This window comes from Hyperolius riggenbachi, chromosome 6 (assembly GCF_040937935.1).
Source record: "Hyperolius riggenbachi isolate aHypRig1 chromosome 6, aHypRig1.pri, whole genome shotgun sequence".
In the NCBI taxonomy this organism is placed as follows: Eukaryota; Metazoa; Chordata; class Amphibia; order Anura; family Hyperoliidae; genus Hyperolius; species Hyperolius riggenbachi.
The window spans coordinates 257,560,851-257,582,946 of NC_090651.1; the positions used below are offsets into that span (position 1 = coordinate 257,560,851).

Genomic DNA, 22,096 nt, shown 5'->3' on the forward strand with positions numbered 1-22,096 from the left:
CGAATAGCTGGTTGGCCGTGGCCAATAGAATAGACCTCATTTGAGTAGGTGGGCCACTTGTTATGCTGGGAATACACAATGAGAATTTTCAGCAGATTTACTGTCCGATCGTTTTTTAGATCGATTTCCCAATCGTTTTTCCAATCAATTTCCATTAACTTCCATAAGAAATCGATCAGAAAAACATAAAAAAAATCAGATTGGACATGACGGAAATTATCTATCGAACCATCTATCTGCCAAAAAAAACTCATGGTGTATTCCCAGCATTACAAACAGCCTTCTGCTCTTTCATTCCACGTAGAAGCAGGGGACCGGGCTCTGAGGAGTGAATCCTCCAGTGCGGAGGAGTCCTTTGAGCAGTCTCACTGATCCAAGGACCAAACCAATGCTGGAGAGGATTGTTCGCACTCCAGAAAGGGTTGGTATAGCTATTGTATAAGCTCGAGAAGATTAGGTGTAAATAGCTGGTAATGAGGCTAAATTCGCCAGGCTGGTAATTTATTTGTACACATAGGAGTTCAATAACAATGCTTTCGTGGGGGCATTCTTTTCCCATTTCTTCAGGTTTTTCTGAAGAAGTGGGAGGGAGAATGCCCCCGCAAAATGCATGGTTGAAGGACTCCTCCACACTGGCGGATTGGCTCCTCAAAACCCGGTCCCCTGCTTCTAAGTGGTACGGAAGTGCAGAAAGCTGTTGATAGCAAATAGCCCACCTAATCAGGTGAGATCTATCCTCTTAGCCATGGCCAACTAGCTATTCGCTCATATTTGCTCGCCTGATGTACTCATCAAAACTAAGTCCCTGATAGGTCTAACTTTTTTTTACTGAAGAGTGTGTGTCAAGTTCTGTCATGTTTTTTTTTTTTTTTTGTGTGTGTGATTTCCACTTTCTGCTAAGTAGAATTTCCCCTATGTTTAACAACTGAGCACCTCCTTGAAGAGCATTTCTGATTTAGTGGGATTGCAGAAGCTCTATCATTTTAATGTAGAATTGTGCTTTGTGTACCAGGCTTCTACATTGCCATGTGTTATGCCAAATACTCTGAGCTTTGTCACATTGATCTGCCATAGAGAGTGAAATGAGCCTTGAGAGCAGATTACTGCAAGGAAATGTAACTCCTGTGGTGTTTTCATCCACGATGCACTGATACCATTATTTTTTTTTTTTATTTTGACAGCTGCCTCTACCGGCTCACCTCCTGTGGTCCCACACTGCAGTCATACAGTGTACGGATGCTGTCCTGACAATGTCACTGCTGCCCTTGGTGTTGGTCTGGCCGGATGCCCAAGTAAGATCTGCATGTTTTGTTCACACTTCACTATAGAACTTGTAGTCTGGGAACCGTTGTTAATGGATTCTAATCTATAAGTTATACAATTCACATGCTGTCAGCATGCTTTGCTAAGAGTAATGCAATTCTGATTTAGAGAATAAGTCTACTTTTGTGTTTCAAGTTAGAAATAACTTTTATCTTGCTACTTCTATCAGGTTGCTTCATTTCTGTAATCCTACCTAATAAAACCTATAAGTGTCCCTGCGACCCATGTCCCTGTGTCCGTGCTTCCAGACCTGACAGGTTGCTGTCTGTGAACTCCATTGCATTCTGGGAAATAGCAGCTTTTTCCAACTGCCAAGGAAGCAAGATCTTCCTGTGTGCATATACTTTGGACAGCGGTGGGGGATGGGCAATCGGGACACGTCTGTGCACGCATTGCGCGGGGGGGGGGGGGGGGGGGGCTAGCGGCCGTGGCCTAGCGTCCGTTTTTTTTTTAAAGGGGGTTAACAATGCCATACCATAAATTTTGTTTCCTGTAAAAAGTGTTTTTGCCAAACACAGATGTCCATGTAAAATGAAGATTGGTCTTCTGGAGTGTTGGTCATGTCTGGGAGAACTCAGAGAAGCATGTGATTTGTTTGATCAGCTGATAGATTTGTAAAGCTGTAGTTGCTGTGATCACATCTTGCTTTAGCACATGATCATGCCTTGCAAATCAAAGACTTACATACAGGACCAGCGCTGCCATTAAGGCAAAAGGGGTGGGGGGGCAATTACTCCAGGACCCCCAACCTCTGCCACCTCCCTGCACTGCTAGACCCCCCCCCCCCCCCCAGGTAGCCTCCCCTGTCTACTCCCGGTCGATGCACCATGTGTTGCTGTTTCCCTATAGATACTCAGACAGAGTAGTTCCTGTTGTGCATAGGTGAATTCTGGCAATGGTGCAGCCTGGAGAGGAGTGCTTCTGGCTGCTGGAAGGAAGCCAGCTTTAGTGATGTGGAGGGTGGAAGTGGAACGGCAGTACTGAAAACACAGACTCCAATCCTGACAGTCACATTGTACCTGGCTGTTGAAGGAAGCGGGTGGCCCATACACCTCTGAAGAAGCCAGAGATGGTACGGCAAAAAAAGTGTCAGTAGGTGACACTTACCAATCTTACCAAAATCTGACAGAACCAACAGGTTTTTGGACTAGTCTATCTTCTCATGGGGGATTCTCAGGGTTTTCATCGTTTTCAAAAGCATTCCCTGAACGGCACTTTAACTGCCAAAACAGTAAGATGCCAGCCTCCCTACTTGCACACTATTTTGGCAGTTAGACTTTGCAAGTGCCGTTCAGGGAATGTTTTTGAAAACAAAGAAAACCCTGAGACTCCCCCGTGAGGAGATGGACTAGTCCAAAACCTGTTAGTTCTGTCAGATTTTAACTGCTTAAAGTTTTGGCTGGAGTGGTCCTTTAAAGAGAACCCAAGGCGGTTTTAGTAAATCTTAATAGGACACAGAGGCATGTTCTCTGCACAATGACATGCCTCTGTTCCCTTGTATTGCCGCCACCAGCGCCCCCCCCCCTCCTTCCCCCAGGCTCTGCTGTCCCCCCTGATAAATATCGCCAGGCTAGCAACAATCTGCTTGTCGCTAGTCTGAAGTTATAGTAACCAGGAAGAGAAAGAAAACATCCGGGCACCTTCCGTCCTTTACTTTATTGCATTACTTGTGTCAGCGTGGGTTACATACCAAAAGCGTATACACCTGTTGGTTCGTGCTGGCGGTGGTGAGTTGGAGGTGGGGGTGTCGGGCATCAGTTGGGGCTTGCGACGGCCGTTTCGCGTCCTTACAGACGGTTGGTCACACTGCGCTCCATTAACTGAGGCGGTCCGCGAACATCCGGTATATGCGGAGACAAACCCTGCCTCTTCCGGGTGTCGCGTCCGCCAATAGTGAAGACTTGAGGGAGGTTGCCTGGATACGGGACGTGCGCCACCTCACTAAGAGAACTACCATACCCAGAAGGCAACGCTAATGGGAGGCGGGGAGGGAACATTATGTCCAAACCTCTCCACCAATACGCGGCTAAAGAAGCCGCAAGTTTCACCCCAACAACGATTGAGCCAAGTGGATGGTTTGGGCGACACAAACTCACTTCTCGTTAAATATTTGCCCAGGGTGGGGGCCCTTCTAAACGCCACTCTAGGGGGTTTCTCTATTTTCCCCATCATTTCTGGGTCTTGCTGGATCAACTCCCAATGCTTAAAAATACTCTCTCTGATTTTGTTCGCCATTCGACTGTAATCGAACGTGAAGACCAGTTTATTATCTTTTGACAGATGACCAGTTTGCGGACACACTTGTAGAGATCGATAGTAAAAGACACAAACCATCCACTTGGCTTAATCGTTGTGCCACGAAAGGCAATTTCAGGTGTGGATACTGCAAATATTGCCCCAGAATAGTAACACAGAAGGTTATTGACGTGGGAGGGGTCGAATTTCGAGTCAGAGGGCTCTATACTTGTCAAACAGATTATGTAGTTTATGTTTTATTCTGTCCATGCAAAAGATACTATATAGGGCAAACGACAAGATCGGTCAAGAAACGGATTGGAGAGCACATTAGTGTAATCAAAGCTGGGAAGAGTTGTACCAGATTGGTCTCCCATATGAAGGAGGTACATGGGGGAAATAGTCATGGTCTGAGGTTCGCAGTCTTAGAGAGAGTTGAGGCCCCCAGAAGAGGGGGAGATAGGGAAAAATTACTCCTCAGAAGGGAGACATGCATAATATTGCGGACTGAGGCCTTGGGGCCAGCAGGTCTCAATGACAAGAGAGAGTTAACCTGTATGTTGGATCCGTGATGGACAATGTCATGTGATGTCACGACATAATGTATATCTTGATGAGGTTCGAGATAGATGTATATTTAGTTGTTACTTAACCTCCTTAGCGGTAACCCCGTGTGTGACACGGGGTAAGCCGCCGGAGGGTGCCGCTCAGGCCCTGCTGGGCCGATTTTCATAATAATTTTTTTTTGCTGGACGCAGCTAGCACTTTGCTAGCTGCGCCAGCACCCCGAACGCCGCCGCCGCGCGCCCGATCGCCGCTATCCGGTGCGGCGCGCGGCACACCCCCCCCCCAGACCCCTGCGCTGCCTGGCCAATCAGTGCCAGGCAGCGACAAGGGGTGGATCGGGTCTCCCAATGACGTCCCGACGTCGCTGACGTCATCCCGCCCCGTCGCCATGGCGACGGGGGAAGCCCTCCAGGAAATCCCGTTCTTTGAACGGGATTTCCTGATCGCCTATCGCCGGAGGCGATCGGCGGAGCGGCTATCATGTAGCGAGCCCTGGGCTCGCTACATGATTTAAAAAAAAAAAAAAAAACTGCTGCGCTGCCCCCTGGCGGTATTTTTCATACCGCCAAGGGGGTTAAACCCGTACTGTTAATATAGGTGCTGGTGTGTTGGATCTGGATTTTAAATATAGTGCCCCTCCTCTACACGTGAGTTTTTCAATATGAATTTACTCCACGTGGATTTTTTTATTGTTATACCTACCTCTGGCAGCTAGTCCATACCGGTGCCCAGAATGTATATGAGCTGAGGCCATATGCAAAATATATTTACCGTATCAGGTATGTGCAGTAGCTTAATTAGCCTTGTTGGCTGCAGTTGGGTGTGAAAATCCCCAGGTAGCGCGTGTTTTTAAATGCATAATGGTGTTTTTTCACTATGTCACGATCACACGTTTTTGGGAGACTTGCCTTGAGGGTTGCGCCTCACCCCGCATTTGGGATCATGTTAGGGTAGATCACCCTTCACCATGCCAGCATGCCTTGCTAAAAATTTAAGCGAGACATCTACTGTCAGCACTCATGGTGTGAAAATTGCGGCTTCTTTAGCCGCGTATTGGTGGAGAGGTTTGGACATAATGTTCCCTCCCCGCCTCCTATTAGCGTTGCCTTCTGGGTATGGTAGTTCTCTTAGTGAGGTGGCGCGCGTCCCATATCCAGGCAACCTCCCTCAAGTCTTCACTATTGGCGGACGCGACACCCGGAAGAGGCGGGGTTTGTCTCCGCATATACCGGATGTTTGCGGACCGCCTCAGTTAATGGAGCGCAGCGTGACCAAGCGTCTGTAAGGACGTGAAACGGCCGTCGCAAGCCCCAACTGATGCCCGACACCTCCAACTCACCACCGCCAGCACGAACCAACAGGTGTATACGCTTTTGGTATGTAACCCACGCTGACACAAGTAATGCAATAAAGTAAAGGACGGAAGGTGCCCGGATGTTTTCTTTCTCTTCCTGGTTACAGTTGCAATTTCTCCTTCAATCCTGGATCCGATGTGCACACATCCAAGCAAGCAAGACAGAAGGGTTAACGGAGGAAGGGTGAGATAGAACTTGTTCACCTTGTATTCATTTACGCCTTTCTGCATGCAGTGATATGTATATATAAAGGGGGAGTGCCACTCTGCAAACTCTTTATCTATATTGAAAACGCTAGTCTGAAGTTAACCTGGCAGCTTGTCAATTTTTTCCAGCATCGCATCCCTCGCCTTCTCCATAGCGTAGCTCCCCCCGCCGCTCTCTGCCTCGCCAGCTTCCTCCTATCAGAAGCTAAGCCGCGACCCAGGAGTACTTCCTGGGTTGCGGCCTAGCTTCCAGCAATACAAGGGCACAGAGGCATGTCATTGTGCACAGAACATGCCTCTGTGTCCTATTAAGATTTAATACCTGCGCCTCGGGCAGTGGCATAGCTAAAGATCATGGGGCCCCATAGCAAAACTTTCATGGGGCCCTCAGATGTAGACATTCTTGAGCAATGCCACCTGCCCCTGCTCTATGAATATGAGTTAATTAGGCAATTTATGTTCTCATGCAATCAACACTGCATACAGTATAGTTAATAGGAACAGAGACAAAGTCAGAGGTTAATAGTGAATACATTAAGTACTCCCTGGGCCCCCTATGCTCCAGGGCCCCATAGCATCTGCTATGGCTATTGCTACGCCCCTGGCCTCGGGTTCTCTTTAAGAGATGGAGGTGACTCAATGTTGTTGATACAAATTAAAATTTCCTATAAAAACTAACATATATCAAGTCAATGTTACACACGCCAATGGGAATATCACGTGTGCTAAGCTGGAAGTGACTCTGCTACCCTACAGGGTCCAAGCATACAGAGATAGTAAAGAGATCTATCAGCACCAAGTCACAATAAATAAAAGAACATACATGGTGTGCTAATAAAGGAGGAATAGTGTACATTAAGTAAACCTATTTTTTAAATGCATTATTCTTATGCCTAACTCAGAGTGGTTCTAGTTTCCTAAATGTAATGCTGATCCTGTGGCTATTATAACTTCTAGATCACTTACCTGGATCTAGTTTGCAGACCAGGGGCTTGATTCACTAACCAGCGCTAAGCCGGTTAGTGTGCCCTAAGACTTAGTGTGCGCAAACCACGGCGTTAGGTGGTTTGCGCCCACACATTGGATACAGTCCCGCTCACTGCGCGCGCAGCGCGGGTGCGCCTATATTAGTGCGTGGTGCGGCGATAACGTTGCACCCGCTGCCCCTTGATAACAGTGCATCGGGTGCCCCTGAAACGGCACATTAATGCGCCGCTTCGGGGGCACCCGATGCGCTGTTATGTTTAAGGTACATCGGGTGCAACGGTATCGTCGCACCGCGCACTAATATAGGCGCGCCCGTGAGCGGGACTGCGCGCAAACTAGCTTTGCGTTCCCTAGGGACAAAAAAACAGCTTTTCACACTGGCGCTAACACTTAGCGCCAGTTAGTGAATCAAGCCCCATGTGTTTGACTTTCCTGATCTGCATCGTAAGGTAAGTGACTGAGTTATACAGCCAGAGGATCAAGATTGTTTGCTCTTACGGACTTTAGAAGTCAACGCAGTTGGTTGACCTACTGTATATGAAAATCTGTCATCAATGTATGTAACCAGGTGTGCCACCTACAGTTCCCTTGTATCAATATCATATTTTCTATATGTTATGTGTAAAACTTTAAATAAAGATTGTTTGCTCTGCTTTGGGGCTGGATTAAAGCCATGAGATTTTGCTTAAAGGGATACTTTAGGGGGGTCAGGGGAAAATGAGTTGAACTTACCCGGGGCTTCTAACCGTCCCCCGCAGACATCCTGTGTTGGCGCAGCCACTCACCGATGCTCCGGCCCCGCCTCCGGTTCACTTCTGGAATTTCAGACTTTAAAGTCTGAAAACCACTGCACCTGCGTTGCCGTGTCCTCGATCTCGCTGATGTCATCAAGAGCGCACAGCGCAGGCCCAGTATGGTCTGTGTCTGCGCAGTACACTCCTGGTGACATCAGCGGGAGCGAGGACACAGGCGTGCAGGCGCAGTGGTTTTCTGACTTTAAAGTCAGAAATTCCAGAAGTGACCTGGAGGCGGGGCCGGAGCATCGGTGAGTGGTTGCGCGGGCACAGGATGTCTGCGGGGGACCATTAGAAGCCCCGGGTAAGTTCAGCTCATTTTCCCCCGACCCCCCTACAGTATCCCTTTAAGAAGTGGTGCTGGTTTTAAGCCTTCCGTAAGTAGACCTTTAATCTTGCGCTACAAAGGCTCAAACCATCCAATCTTAAATATATCAAAATGTAAATTTCAAGATGTAGAAACTGCGGTGATGTGATTCTTTTGTACACGCTAATCATTTTGAGCTATTTACTCATATAAAGAGAGCTTTTTAAATAGCTCTGGCACAGTCATTCACCCACCTTGAGTGGGCTGATTTGTCATTGTGTGAAATCACAGATGGACTCGCAAGCTCGCATTATCTATCGGGATGTGTTTCTGAACGGTGACTACTCACTAGAAAATGAACAACTCTCTGCAGCCCACAGATCTAACCCCAAAAAACCTGCTGGAGATCTCAGCTGAGTCAGTGCACCTTGCCTCTGAAAGCTGCCCTTTTCATGTATTCCTTCATTATATTCTTATTGATTTATATAGTGCCAGTATGTTTTGTGACACTTGACTTTTGCAGTGCCACGTACAATGTAAACATTCAGTTTCGTGATACAAACAAAAGTAATATAATTATAAAGCATAAAAAGTATACAGAGTAGCATAGCAGAAAAGGCAAGACAATAAACAGCAATCCCATGATACATCTGGAAGGATGACCCTGCCCATAAGAGCTAATAGTGTAAAGAAGCAATGTGTCAAACTCCAGGCCTGGAGGGCCAGATCCATGCCAGTGTTTAGGATGGACTGAGAAAGAGAGGAAAGCTTTCAACCTGATGGACCACACCTTTCCTGATTCAGACCTATCACTTAATTTGAACTGTGTCAAAAATGTGTGAGGAGCTCGGCCCTTGAAGGACCGGTTTGACATCCCTGGTGTAAAGGAATAAAAGTGAGAAACACACACAGGGCAGAGGAAGTCAGTAAGTTGTGAAGCCCTGACTAGGTTGTACAGAGTGAGACCACAAAGCAAGCTGGTTTGCAGCAGTTGGTTTGGGCATCTCCGCTCAGCAATAATATATTGATGCTAATGTCCATGGGATTCCGGCACGGGATGCTTGGTTTTGGTGCTTGAGCTCAACTGTAACATTTCCAATGCTGGAATCCAGGGATTTTATTGGCAAGGCTGCTTGGCAATAAACAGTGTTTGGCTTACGTGCTGGAGCTCACTAGCTACATTGCCTATACCGGCTCATACCAGATTTCCCTCCCCAGTGCTTGGAGTGAACACCAGCGCTGCAAATAACAAATGGGGAGTATGAGTTAGGGTTAGCGGTAGAAGTACTGTAGAGGGGGTAGGATAGGTTTAAATGTTAGGGCAAAAAGGTTCGGTTGAGCATCAGGAAAGGGTTAACTAGGCTCATGCATCAGAAAGTGGCTAACCTTTGGGGGGTTATTGGGTATAGGTTTCAGGAAGCAGTTTCCATTACAGAGGAGGTTAGAGGCAGTCCTCAGAAAGGAGTTTTTCGGGGAGTTAATAAGGATTCACCAATAAGGGTATTTGTTAGGGTTAGGCTATCATTGGAGGAGTAGCACCAAACCATCTACAAAAATGTTGTTGCATAACTAAAGAACCTATTGTGGATGTTTTTTTCTACTTTGTGCCACCCCAAAACAGATCAAGCTGGATCAGTAACTAGGTACCATGTTTGAGTTAGATTGTATGCTTGCCTGAAGAGGGGATAATTAGCTTTGCAGTTGAAGATCTTGAGGAATGGTGAGTGGTAAAGATGTTGTGGAAGGGGGTCCCACAGGAGAGAAGTCCTGGATGCGGGTTTAGGAGGAGGTGACTGGAGCGGACGAGAGCAGAAGTTCATTTCCAGAGCAGAGATTACTTTTTTGATGGCATCTGGGGATTATTTCAGCAATGTGAAGGGGCTTCTCCTAGCTATGTCGGTATCAGTGGGGGGTTGAAAACATGAATGAAGGAGAAAATCACATTTAGTTTATAGCAGGTTTTCACCAGCCAGCTGAAGATTAATCCACTCATCCTCAAAGTCAAAGCAAATCTTAGAAATTCATCTTGTCGCTTTTTCTCCCCAATCTTCTGCACACCTCTACAGATGGGGACGGCTGCCTCCTGTGCCATCTGTTCCAGGACCCATGTTGTCACCTGCTGCGTTACTGTGCGGTATTATTAATAGCGGCAGAAAAATACACAGTGACATATTGCTCACCGTGTCTTCGGTGCGCGCTCTTGCTTGTTAACCCTTCCTTTCCTGTGGAGCTGCTCCCTCTGAGGGTCCTTGGCAAGTTCTGGCATCACAGCAGTTAAATAAGTCATAGTTTGTGGGGAAGAGATGACATTTCACGGCTTTGCAGGCAGTTTGCCCATTCTTAGGAAAATATTTGTTTGTTGGCCCTGATCCTTGCTGGGATAAATAACCAGATTAAATAAATAGAAACAGGAGGTGGTGGCACAGATTGCTATCCTCATCACATCCCTAGCTTCTAGTCACTTGCTTGGTATTTAAAAGACATCTGTCATATAACGATGACAGTGATCACGATGATCATTGCTGCGACTACTGCTATTTTTGGTGTATTCAGGTTAAAAATGTCTCCTCTCTAGATTCTAATTATACAGTGTCGAACAAACTTACTCGGCCTTGTTGGCTTTTGAAATGGATCTGTCCAACCTGAGCCAAAGGAACATCACTTTGCATTAGCATGTTGCTTCCTGGCAATTTTGATTTAGTCATGCAAACCTTAGGAGCCCTTAAAGGGACTCCGAGCAGTGCAGAAACTATGGAAAGATGCATATCATTTTAAAGCTCTCTTTCTCCTCTTTCCAATGATATATAAACCGCCGCCCTACGCCTTTTCGTTTTCGCTATTTTTGCAATTGAAATCGCGGCTGCGGCAATTTCAATCGCGAAAATAGCGAAAACTAAAAGGCGTAGGGCGGCGGTTTATATATCATTGGAAAGAGGAGAAAGAGGGCTGTAAAATGATATGCATCTTTCCATAGTTTCTGCACTGCTCGGAGTCCCTTTAAGGTGGTCATGCACAAAGTTTTTCAATACATTGTTTGGTCAATTAAAACCAGCTGTATGTAGATTGACTGTCAATTGAAATTACGAGAAACCTTTAAAAGCCTGGGCAGCACTTGTAAAAACTGTGATAAATTATAAAGAATGTGTATGGGTCATCTCAAGAAATTTGTATTCTTATTATTTATTCATAAATAAAACCTTATCCACCAGCACATGATGCTTCAACGTATTACCTTTATAATGATCTTTGCACTAAACCTTATAAATAAAACAGATCTAGTATAAATTAGCTGTTTACTTTTGTAGTAACTACAAGTACAAATCTCACCCACCATATTGCAGTGGACAGAGTTCTTCTTAAAATATTTGCTTGTGAAATATAATAAACACTTAATTAAAGGACCACTATCGCAAAAATCATAACATTTAAAATACATGTAAACACACACAAATAAGAAGTGCATTTCTTCCAGAGTGAAATGAGCTATAAATTACCATACTTTTCTCCTATGTTGTTGTCACTTACAGTAGATAATAAAAATTGGACATATCTAACAGGTTTTGGACTAGCCCATCTCTTCATGGGGGTTCGTAGCTTTTTTCTTTATTTTCAAAAGCACTTAGTAAATGGAAGTTGCTCTAGCTAACTGACAAAATAGTGTGAAGCGAGCAGGGAGGCTGGCCAGCATCTTTTAATAAATCCTTTTCAGGGGGAGTCTTTGTAAATAAAAAAAGGCCATGCTGAGTATCCCCCATGAGGAGATGGACTAGTCCAAAACCGTTAGTTCTGTCAGATTTCTAATATGTACTCTTAAGTGACAGCAACATAGGGGAAACATCGTTTATAGCTCATTATACTGTGGAAGAAATGTACTTCTTATTTGTATGTGTTTACATAAATTTTACAGTTTACAATTTTTCGCAATAGTGGTCCTTAAAATAAAATGTAATGATTTGTTGTACAGTATCTTACATGGAAGTTACCCCTTCAGCAGCAGTCTGTTGTGTAAACCACTAGGTCTGTGTTCTGAAACCAGACTTGTGTCTCATGCTGTGATAGTATTGTGGATTTTGCACAAGGTTAAACAACACAGTGTGAGATGAGCTGTCATAAGAACCTCTACACTGCAGGGAACTGTGACCTCTTGTCACTGTTCCCGGACGCTTTCAGAGGATGGTGGCAGAGGAGGCCATATGGAGATACTTAAAAGATTTCATGTCTCACTACATAGAGCCTCACTTTCTGCATCTCCTCACCTTTGGATGCCAGCTGGATTTCTCCCTTTGGCAGTAAGACTGATAATTAAACTGACATGATTACCTTCCAGGTCAGTGACATGCTGTCATTTTGCTTTTTACAGGCAGCTGCCAATGTAACCAACATGGCTCCTATGGGGGTACCTGCGATCCCACCACTGGGCAGTGTTCTTGTAAACCAGGAGTAGGAGGACTGAAGTGTGATCGTTGTGAGCCCGGTTTCTGGAACTTCCGAGGCATTGTAACGGATAAGAAGAGTGGCTGTACACGTAAGTGTCTTGTTCAAGATATTGGACCTGATTTACCAAGCTTCTCATGGGTTGAGTATTAAAGGGGATCCTAAGCTTTATGAAAAAAAAAATAAGGAAAAAAAGTCTGTTTTACTACCCAGCCAAGCATATCAGGCAGGCACTTCATCCTGTTTAGAGAGGGTGCCCCCGAGTATGCAGGCAATGCTGGACTTTGTCACAAGGGGTCCCAGAATCTAGTGGTGACTAAGAAACATGGCTGCACTCTGTGTCAGCTATTCATCCGTAAACAAAGGCTTAACCCAGTTAAGAATTGGTATATAACATCAGTGTGTAAACCTTTAAAAAGACTACATAAAATGTACAAAAAGAATACGAAAATTTTCTTTTAAAGTGGGATGAGAAAAAATATCATCCAATAAGAAATTACTTATTTAGCTTACCTATCCTGTGTTTTTTTTTTTCAGTGTTCACTGTCAGATTTAGGAGAAATGTGATATGAAAAAAAGAAAATAATGTTTCTGCGGTTTGCATCTTTACTTTTTCTCGGTGATGCCAAAAGTGACATCACTTCTGTCCTTTTCTTTTGTTTTTTTCAAACCAGCTAATTACTAATTATCCCTTCCTACTGCCACAGCTTACTGTCCCTCTCACAGCAAGCATCACCTAGACAACAGACTTATGTCACTCTTCAAAGGGAGGGGGTGGGCCCAATTACCTTCTGGTCATAGTGTCCTTCTCTTATCTGAAATAGGATGCTTTCTGATATTTGCATGCTGAGATAAGCTTGTTAGTGTAGCTAAATAATAATTCCCACAATCCTTCTGGCACTGCACAGTTAGACAGAAGCACCCAGACCAGGTGGAAAGAAAAAAAATGGGGTACGTAAAGGGATCGATTTTAGAAAAAAATGGGTAGTTTATATATATTTTTGGGGTACTAACTATTTTGGGCATTTTTTTATTTTTGTATGCTACAACCCTCGTTGAGCCTGATTATGAATGTCCCAGTTTATTGTTCTTACTCCTGGTACTTTCCAGAGTTATGTAAAAATTGTCATGAGCATAACATAACATACATTATGGAAATATACTGCCTATGCCTTCATTCTATGAGCAAAACCCTCTGCCACAGTGAGATGCAACAGTATACATGATCTTCTTTTGATACAAAAACTGTGCAGCTACCCAGTGTTACATAGTTAATTATCCATCTCCACAGGCAAGATACCTTGTGTTTAAGTTTCACTGTAACAGCAGTTTTAAGACACAGACTTAACATTTTGGAAGAGTCGTTCCGAATCCACAAGTCCCGTTGGATTGCTAGAGCCTGAGGCGAGAATTGATTCAAGCGTACAGAGCTAAAAGCATGAGACTAAATTACACAATGAAGAGCCAGGCGCTGTAAGCATGATAGATGGCTGTAGCGGATCTCTCACCAAGGCTTAGATTCCAGCAGTTTCATTAGGGAACCCCAGCATGTCCCTCGTTAAGTTGTGCTTTCAGCTCCTGTTGTGTTTGGTGGGAATATTGTAATGAAATATTGAGGGCTGGGAAGCATTTGACTGTCCAGGAGCGGCTGCCGGGTCACGTCTAACCCAGAGGCAGCCAGTTGTCATTTATACCCAGTCCAAGCCAAAAGGCTGTCACGGTGGCAGCTTGACAGGCACAGCTGTGCCAGGTAGAAGGGAATCACTAGGCCTCCAGGCAAATGGAATATAACAGTGCAGATGAGTTGCTATGCACACCTCTGCATATCAGCGAGACATGTGTGCTGACTGGTGATATAGGACCCATTCCTTGTGGCATGGTTTTCACATGTGCTTGCATACATTTAAAAAGAAATTGTGACTGCATAATGAGCTTACGATTGCAAACCCACTTCATGCCTATTAGTAGTATTGCAGCTCCTAATTGAACCCATCACCAGCAAAATATTGCAACTGCCACTTGGCTATACAGTACAATAGCCAATCATGGAGACCCAAATACACCCTCCTGGCCAGAAAAATTCCTACAAGTGGTCTGCTCGAAATGTTTTACTAGCAGTATCCCTGACATAAATGAGTATAGTCCTCTTTTATTAACACACTTGTGTTTCTTTTCACTGGCCCATGATGCAGTGCCTCTTCACTAGCCCGTGATGCAGTGCCTCTACACTGGTCTATGATGCAGTGCCTCTTCACTGGCCCATGATGCAGTGCCTCTTCACTGGCCCGTGATGCAGTGCCTCTTAACTGGCCCATGATGCAGTGCCTCTTAACTGGCCCATGATGCAGTGCCTCTTAACTGGCCCATGATGCAGTGCCTCTTCACTGGCCCATGATGCAGTGCTTCTTCACTGGCCCGTGATGCAGTGCCTCTTCACTGGCCTGTGATGCAGTGCCTCTTCACTGGTCCATGATGCAGTACCTTGTCACTGTCCCATGATGCAGTGCCTTGTCACTGGCCTGTGATGCAGTGTGGCCTGTGATGCAGTGCTTCTTCACTGGCCCATGATGCAGTGCCTCTTCACTGGCCCATGATGCAGTGCCTTGTCACTGGCCTATGATGCAGTGCTTCTTCACTAGCCCATGATGCAGTGCCTCTTCAATGGCCCATGATGCAGTGCCTCTTTACTGGCCCGTGATGCACTGCCTCTTCACTGGCCCATGCCTATTTACTGGCCTGTGATGCAGTACCTCTTCACTGGCCCGTGATGCAGTGCCTCTTCACTGGCCCGTGATGCAGTGCCTCTTCACTGGCCAGTGATGTAGTGCCTCTACACTGGTCTATGATGCAGTGCTTCTTCACTGGCCTGTGATGCAGTGCCTCTTCACTGGCCCATGATGCAGTGCCTTGTCACTGGCCTATGACACAGTGCTTCTTCACTGGCCCATGATGTAGTGCCTCTTCACTGGCCCGTGATGCAGTGCCTCTTCACTGGCCCATGATGCCGTGCCTCTTCACTGGCCCGTGATGCCGTGCCCCTTCACTGGCCCATGATGCAGTGCCATTTCACTGGCACATGATGCGCTAGCCTGTTCACTAGTGCATGATGCAGTGCCTCTTCACTACCCCTGATGCAGCGCCTCTTCACTGGCCCGTGATGCAGTGCCTCTTCACTGGCCCGTGATGTAGTGCCTCTACACTGGTCTATGATGCAGTGCTTCTTCACTGGCCTGTGATGCAGTGCCTCTTCACTGGCCCATGATGCAGTGCCTCTTCACTGGTCCATGATGCAGTGCCTTGCCACTGGCCTATGACGCAGTGCTTCTTCACTGGCCCATGATGCAGTGCCTCTTCACTGGGCCGTGATGCAGTGCCTCTTCACTGACCCGTGATGCAGTGCCTCTTCACTGGCCCATGATGCCGTGCCTCTTCACTGGCCCGTGATGCAGTGCCATTTCACTGGCACATGATGCGCTAGCCTGTTCACTAGTGCATGATGCAGTGCCTCTTCACTACCCCTGATGCAGCGCCTCTTCACTGGCCTGTAATACAGCGCCTCTTCACTAGCCCATAATGCAGTGCCTCTACACTGGTCTATGATGCAGTGCTTCTTCACTGGCCTGTGATGCAGTGCCTCTTCACTGGCCCATGATGCAGTGCCTCTTCACTGGTACATGATGCAGCGCCCCTTCACTGGCCTGTAATGCAATGCCTCTTCACTGGCCTGTAATGCAATGCCTCTTCACTGGCCTGTAATGCAGTGCCTCTTCACTGGCCTGTAATGCAGTGCCTCTTCACTGGCCCATGATGCAGTGCCTTTTCACTGACCCGTGATGCAGTGCCTCTTCACTGGCCCGTGATGCCGTGCCCCTTCACTGGCCCACGATGCAGTGCCATTTCACTGGCACATGATGCGCTAGCCTGTTCACTAGTGCATGATGCAGTGCCTCTTCACTACCCCTGATGCAGCGCCTCTTCACTGGCCCGTGATGCAGTGCCTCTTCACTGGCCCATGATGCAGTGCCTCTTCACTGACCCGTGATGCAGTGCCTCTTCACTGGCCCGTGATGCCGTGCCCCTTCACTGGCCCATGATGCAGTGCCATTTCACTGGCACATTATGCGCTAGCCTGTTCACTAGTGCATGATGCAGTGCCTCTTCACTACCCCTGATGCAGCGCCTCTTCACTGGCCCATGATGCAGTGCCTCTTCACTGGCTCGTGATGTAGTGCCTCTACACTGGTCTATGATGCAGTGCTTCTTCACTGGCCTGTGATGCAGTGCCTCTTCACTGGCCCATGATGCAGTGCCTCTTCACTGGTCCATGATGCAGTGCCTTGCCACTGGCCTATGACGCAGTGCTTCTTCACTGGCCCATGATGCAGTGCCTCTTCACTGGCCCTTGATGCAGTGCCTCTTCACTGACCCGTGATGCAGTGCCTCTTCACTGGCCCGAGATGCAGTGCCTCTTCACTGGCCCGTGATGCAGTGCCTCTTCACTGGCCCGTGATGCCGTGCCTCTTCACTGGCCCGTGATGCAGTGCCTCTTCACTGGCCCGTGATGCCGTGCCTCTTCACTGGCCCGTGATGCAGTGCCATTTCACTGGCACATGATGCGCTAGCCTGTTCACTAGTGCATGATGCAGTGCCTCTTCACTACCCCTGATGCAGCGCCTCTTCACTGGCCTGTAATACAGCGCCTCTTCACTAGCCCATAATGCAGTGCCTCTTCACTGGTACATGATGCAGCGCCCCTTCACTGGCCTGTAATGCAATGCCTCTTCACTGGCCTGTAATGCAGTGCCCCTTCACTGGCCTGTAATGCAGTGCCCCTTCACTGGCCTGTAATGCAGTGCCTCTTCACTGGCCTGTAATGCAGTGCCTCTTCACTGGCCTGTAATGCAGTGCCTCTTCACTGGCCTGTAATGCAGTGCCTCTTCACTGGCCTGTAATGCAGCACCTTTTCACTGGTAAATGATGTAGTGCCTCTTTCCTGGCCTGTGACAATGTTGCTCTCCCAAGACCCTTCCCACATTCCTAATCATTTGGAATGAGAACTGTATATGGATACATTAGTTAAAAAAATCCCCCATTTCCATGAAAAATAAACTTCTTGCCTCATGTTGTAATATTTTAAGGATTTGGTAGGTATAAAATGCAATATCTGTGTTTTTGTTCTAAACACTCAGATAAGCATTCATTAACAATTTGATGAATTATAGATTTTGGATTCGAGCATCTCTGTATACAAGTAATCCTTTCTTCTGCTTTTCAGCATGCAACTGTGACCCGGTTGGAGCGGTGCGTGATGACTGCGAGCAGATGACGGGTCTTTGCTCCTGTAAGACGGGGATCTCTGGACTGAAATGCAGTCAGTGTCCAGATGGTAGAAAGCCTGGCTTGAATGGCTGTGAGAAGGGTAAGGAAGCTGGCATCTTTGGCTGGCACAGCAGGACATGTGACCGTCTGTTTCTGTGTGTGTAGGAAACACTTTGTCTAGCCATAGGCCGTAATATGAAGCTGGAAAGTTAGCGGAAGAATATCAATGTCTTGAGTCATGTGGCCAGGTGGGGCCGTGCTCATAAAGTTTGTTCAGAGAATTTCATTTCAGCGATGGCACAATCGATAATGATTTACCCTCTATGGTGACTGCAGCAGCCTGAAAACAGATTGGTACAGGCAGATAGACACAGCAAAATGAAATGTGACGTTTTATGATTACTTGGGGCGCGTAGTCAGCTCATTGCCCTGCCAAGCTGGTGATGAACAGTCTCTGTTATTACTAGCACAATTCACTGATTACGTAGCTTCTACCTGATGCTTACTGCACTGTGCAACTTTTGAAAAATAATTGGATGAGATGCTCAAGTTAATCAGACGGCAAGAAGCAAACCTGCCGCAAAACTCATTCAGCTCTGTTTACCTGCTGACATCAGTATGCGTTTTCAAGTGTGCTTCATCAGGGAAAAGGCTCTTATTGAGAATTCTTCTGCCACGTCTCTGTAGTGTAAGAGCAGCTTCAGATAGTTTGGGGTCTACATAAGGGTGCCTGCTTGTAGGATACAACTATGCATATGAATACATGAGCCGGTTATGGAGAAAACATTTTGGTGATAGTTTAATTCTCTAGTGATGACCTCATTAACAGAGATAAAGCATTTCCCTTTGGAGAAATCCTCTTGCAAGGAGAATTCCTGGAGAACCACGTGATCAATTGAGGAGGCAAAAGCTAGACATACAGTGGCGTAGCTAGACATTTCATGTTGCCATAAGATGTAGGCATTCTTGAGAAATGCCACCTGCCTCCACCCTATGGATACAAGTTAATTGGGCAATTTACATTCTCATGTGATCTACACTGCATATAGTCCATGAGCACTTACTGTAGATAAAATCATAGGGTGGAGGAACACAAGAAAGTTGGTAAATACATCAAGTACCACCAGGGCCCCATAGCAGCTGCTATGGCTGCTAATGGCTATTGCTGCACCCTTGCATGAGCAATACCAGCCAACTGGAGAGATACAAACTGATCACCTGATTTCTACTTAATAGAGCCAATCTATTCTTGACAGTAAAGTCCTGCAGTCTAAGGATATGCATATCTGCCTAATACATATTGGCAGTGGGTGAATGCAATGTCAGAATGCTGTCTGGCTTTCATATCCAATGTAAAGCTATCTGAATCATGGGAAGGGCTCCACGGAATTGCAGATCTTTTAGCAAGCAGCACATTCCATTTGTACTGTATTTCATCTGTGTATATAGCGGTAGATGTTTGCCTAGGGGCAGCTTTTTAGCAGCTGATGTGGGATCAGTGAACCCAAGTGGTTAAAGACCCCTCTTCCACTTAAAATTGTGATCAGCATCATATATAAGCTGTGATGTGATCACGATTTTCTCTTTTTACACAATGTGCATTTCAACAAGATTTGCCGTTACACTGCTCAATAACGTTTACAATTTCCAATTGAAAAAATAAATTTGACCAAATCACCGAGACAGATGAAATGTTGCATGCAGTGCATTTGCATTTGGCCACAAATTGAATTACACAAGTGGAAAAATTGCACTGCAATTACCACGATACTGGTGGAGCCCTTGCGATCGGCAGTGAAAAAAAGGAAGGCTATGTACTAAGCAGTCATTGGCCTAGTGCACACCAGAGCGATTCGGCTGCGGTTTGCGATCCGCTTGCGGGTGCGGATCCGCTAGGGTAATGTATTTCAATGGGCTGGTGCACACCAGAGAGGGAGGCGTTTTGCAGAAACGCATACTCCCGGGCTGCTGCAGATTTTGGATTGCGGATGCGTTTCTGCCTCAATGGTAAGGATAGGAAAAATGCAAACCGCTCTGAAAAACGGCACTTCAGAGCGGTTTGCCAGGCGTTTTTTGTTACAGTAGCTGTTCAGTAACAGCTTTACTGTAACAATACATGAAATCTACTACACCAAAAACGCTTCACAAAACCGCAAAATGCTAGCTGAAACGCTACAGAAAAATAAGAAAAAGTGTTTCAAGATCTGCTAGCATTTTGCGGATCTGCTAGCGTTTTTTGGTGTGCACCAGGCCTTACAGTCATGCCTGTGCTGTGGCCTTGTGTCTCCCCAGGGTTAGAGAAATATCCATATAAGGCAATATTGTATTTGTGCAGAGACTGGGTATCACACAGTTATGCACTTCCAATACCAAGAAGTCCTGAGTATCACACCATTAGGGCTGCTCTTCTGTAACAGGAAGTCATGGGTATCACAGTTATGGCTGCACTCCCATACCAGGAAGTCCTGAACATCACACCATTATGGCTGCACTTCTGTAACAGGAAGTTGTGGGTATCACACAGTTATGGCTGCACTCCCATACCAGAAAGTCCTGAGTATCACACCGTTATGGCTGCACTTCTGTAACAGGAAGTTGTGGGCATCACGCAGTTATGGCTGCACTTCCATACCAGGAAGTCCTGAGTATCACACAGTTATGGCTGCACTTCTATACCAGGAAGTCCTGGGTATCACACAGTTATGGCTGCACTTCTATACCAGGAAGTCCTGATTATCACACAGTTATGGCTGCACTCCCATACCAGGAAGTCCAGGTGACTGGCGCAGGCATGAGTATAAGGCTGCTTACTATACAGCCTTACTTCCAGTGTAAGTTTTGTGACACAATCTGCACAATCAATGTAAACTTAAGTTCTTTATACTTAATATTTCCTTAAAATGCATAGAATTCTGTCTTCCATTGTGTAGTAACTCATTAATTGTACTACATGTGCTCTAACATCTTGTTTGTGCTTCTTGTTCTTAGATCCATCAGCTCCCAAATCTTGCAACGATATAAAGTGCCAGTTTGGGGCAACTTGTGTGGTGGTTGGAGGCGTTGCCCATTGTGAGTGCCCAGCACCTCTGTGCGCAGAATCTAATCTCACCAAGGTAAGAGCAGAATAAAAATGGGGCAATTTCTAAGGAAATAGAAGTGCATTATCAGTGTTCTTAAAGCGGACCCAAACTTAAATTTTTTTTTATTCAAAATATTTAGTTGCACCACTCTGACACATACAAAGTGTAACGATCTGTGTCAGCCAGAACAGTTTTTCTGATTATTGGTGATCTGCAGTATCACCAATAATACAGATCTTATACCTGATTATGTGGTGATCTGCAGAATCACCAATAATACAAGTATACCAAGAGACACAGGACACAAGATGTAAAAAGGTGTTTGGTGCAACAGTAACATAGATGGAGATACCCCTGTCCAGAGGGGCTGGTGTAGGGGGTATCTCTAAACAACACAATAAACAGTATTCCAGCAAGCTGGAGATACAGAGGAGTAATGATAGGTTCACCCGAGGAGCGGGTGATGCACAGTAAGACAATGTGGCAAGATCACTCGTGGAGCGGGTGATACAGACTGTACTGCGACAGATGATTTCCTGAGGAGCAGAAGACGCAGACAGTATAAATGATAGCTAGTCACCTGAGGAGCAGGTGACAAGACTGAACTATAGCTATCTACCTGAGGAGCAGGTGATTCAGACTGTACTGCAGCTATCTACCTGAGGAGCAGGTGATTCAGACTGTACTGCAGCTATCTACCTGAGGAGCAGGTGATAACTAATCTAGGAGCCCCTCACCAGGACAGGGTTCCCTGGTGAGAGCATGTCAGACAAGCAGGTTCGGCAACACACGGGCAGATACAGTACAAAGACGGAAGATAGAATCAGAGTGAGGGATAGCCAAGTCGGCAACTGGAACAGATAGGCAAAGGTACAGAATCTTTAGACAAGAGAGTAGTCAAGGCTAGCAGAAGGTCATAAGAAATTATACAATTCAATTAGTACTTTAAGCTATCAACAGAATCTGTCTAAGTGTGGATCCCCAGCTCCTGCTGGTTCTAGGCACACTTTCGGATCTGACTAAGGGTCTGAGTGCTAACACGTAGCATATGCAACAGCAGACGAGGAACGACTGACAGGCCTGTTCTATATATACTGGGAGCGCTCCTAAGCTCCGCCCCAGTCACTCAACCAATCAGGAACAGTGTTGGAGTCAGCTGACCGGCTGATCAGCTGACTCCCCTTCTGTTAGCGTAAAGATCCTGTCTGTGCGCGCGCGCGTCGACCTTAGTCTGTGTGCAATTGAGGGAGCAGGCAACGATCCACCATGCAACCATGCAGCGAGAGCCGCTGGCTGAGATGCGGAGACAGCCGCTGGCTGAGAAAACGGAAACAGCCGCTGGCTGAGATGCGGAAACAGCCACCATGCCCGTTGGCGTTGCGGCGGCTTCCCTCTCATTCCCCACAAACCCAGGCACCATTCCATTCTGTATCTGCGCGGCGGAACCCGACGGCCAGGACGCGGAGATAGCCGCCACGCTATTGCCTGA

The 22,096-nt window shown here is 46.4% G+C and overlaps 1 protein-coding gene across 9 annotated transcripts in view; it reads left to right on the forward strand.

The window, feature by feature from the left end:
- Nucleotides 1-22,096, forward strand: part of AGRN (agrin) — an 803,356-nt gene that overhangs the window by 644,132 nt on the left and 137,128 nt on the right. For all 9 annotated transcript variants that reach the window (XM_068240729.1, XM_068240733.1, XM_068240730.1 and 6 more), the window contains 4 exons: nt 1,182-1,292; nt 12,135-12,299; nt 17,484-17,627; nt 20,516-20,640. In XM_068240729.1, the coding sequence (XP_068096830.1) occupies nt 1,182-1,292; nt 12,135-12,299; nt 17,484-17,627; nt 20,516-20,640 (545 nt within the window). The remainder of the gene's footprint in view (nt 1-1,181; nt 1,293-12,134; nt 12,300-17,483; nt 17,628-20,515; nt 20,641-22,096) is intronic.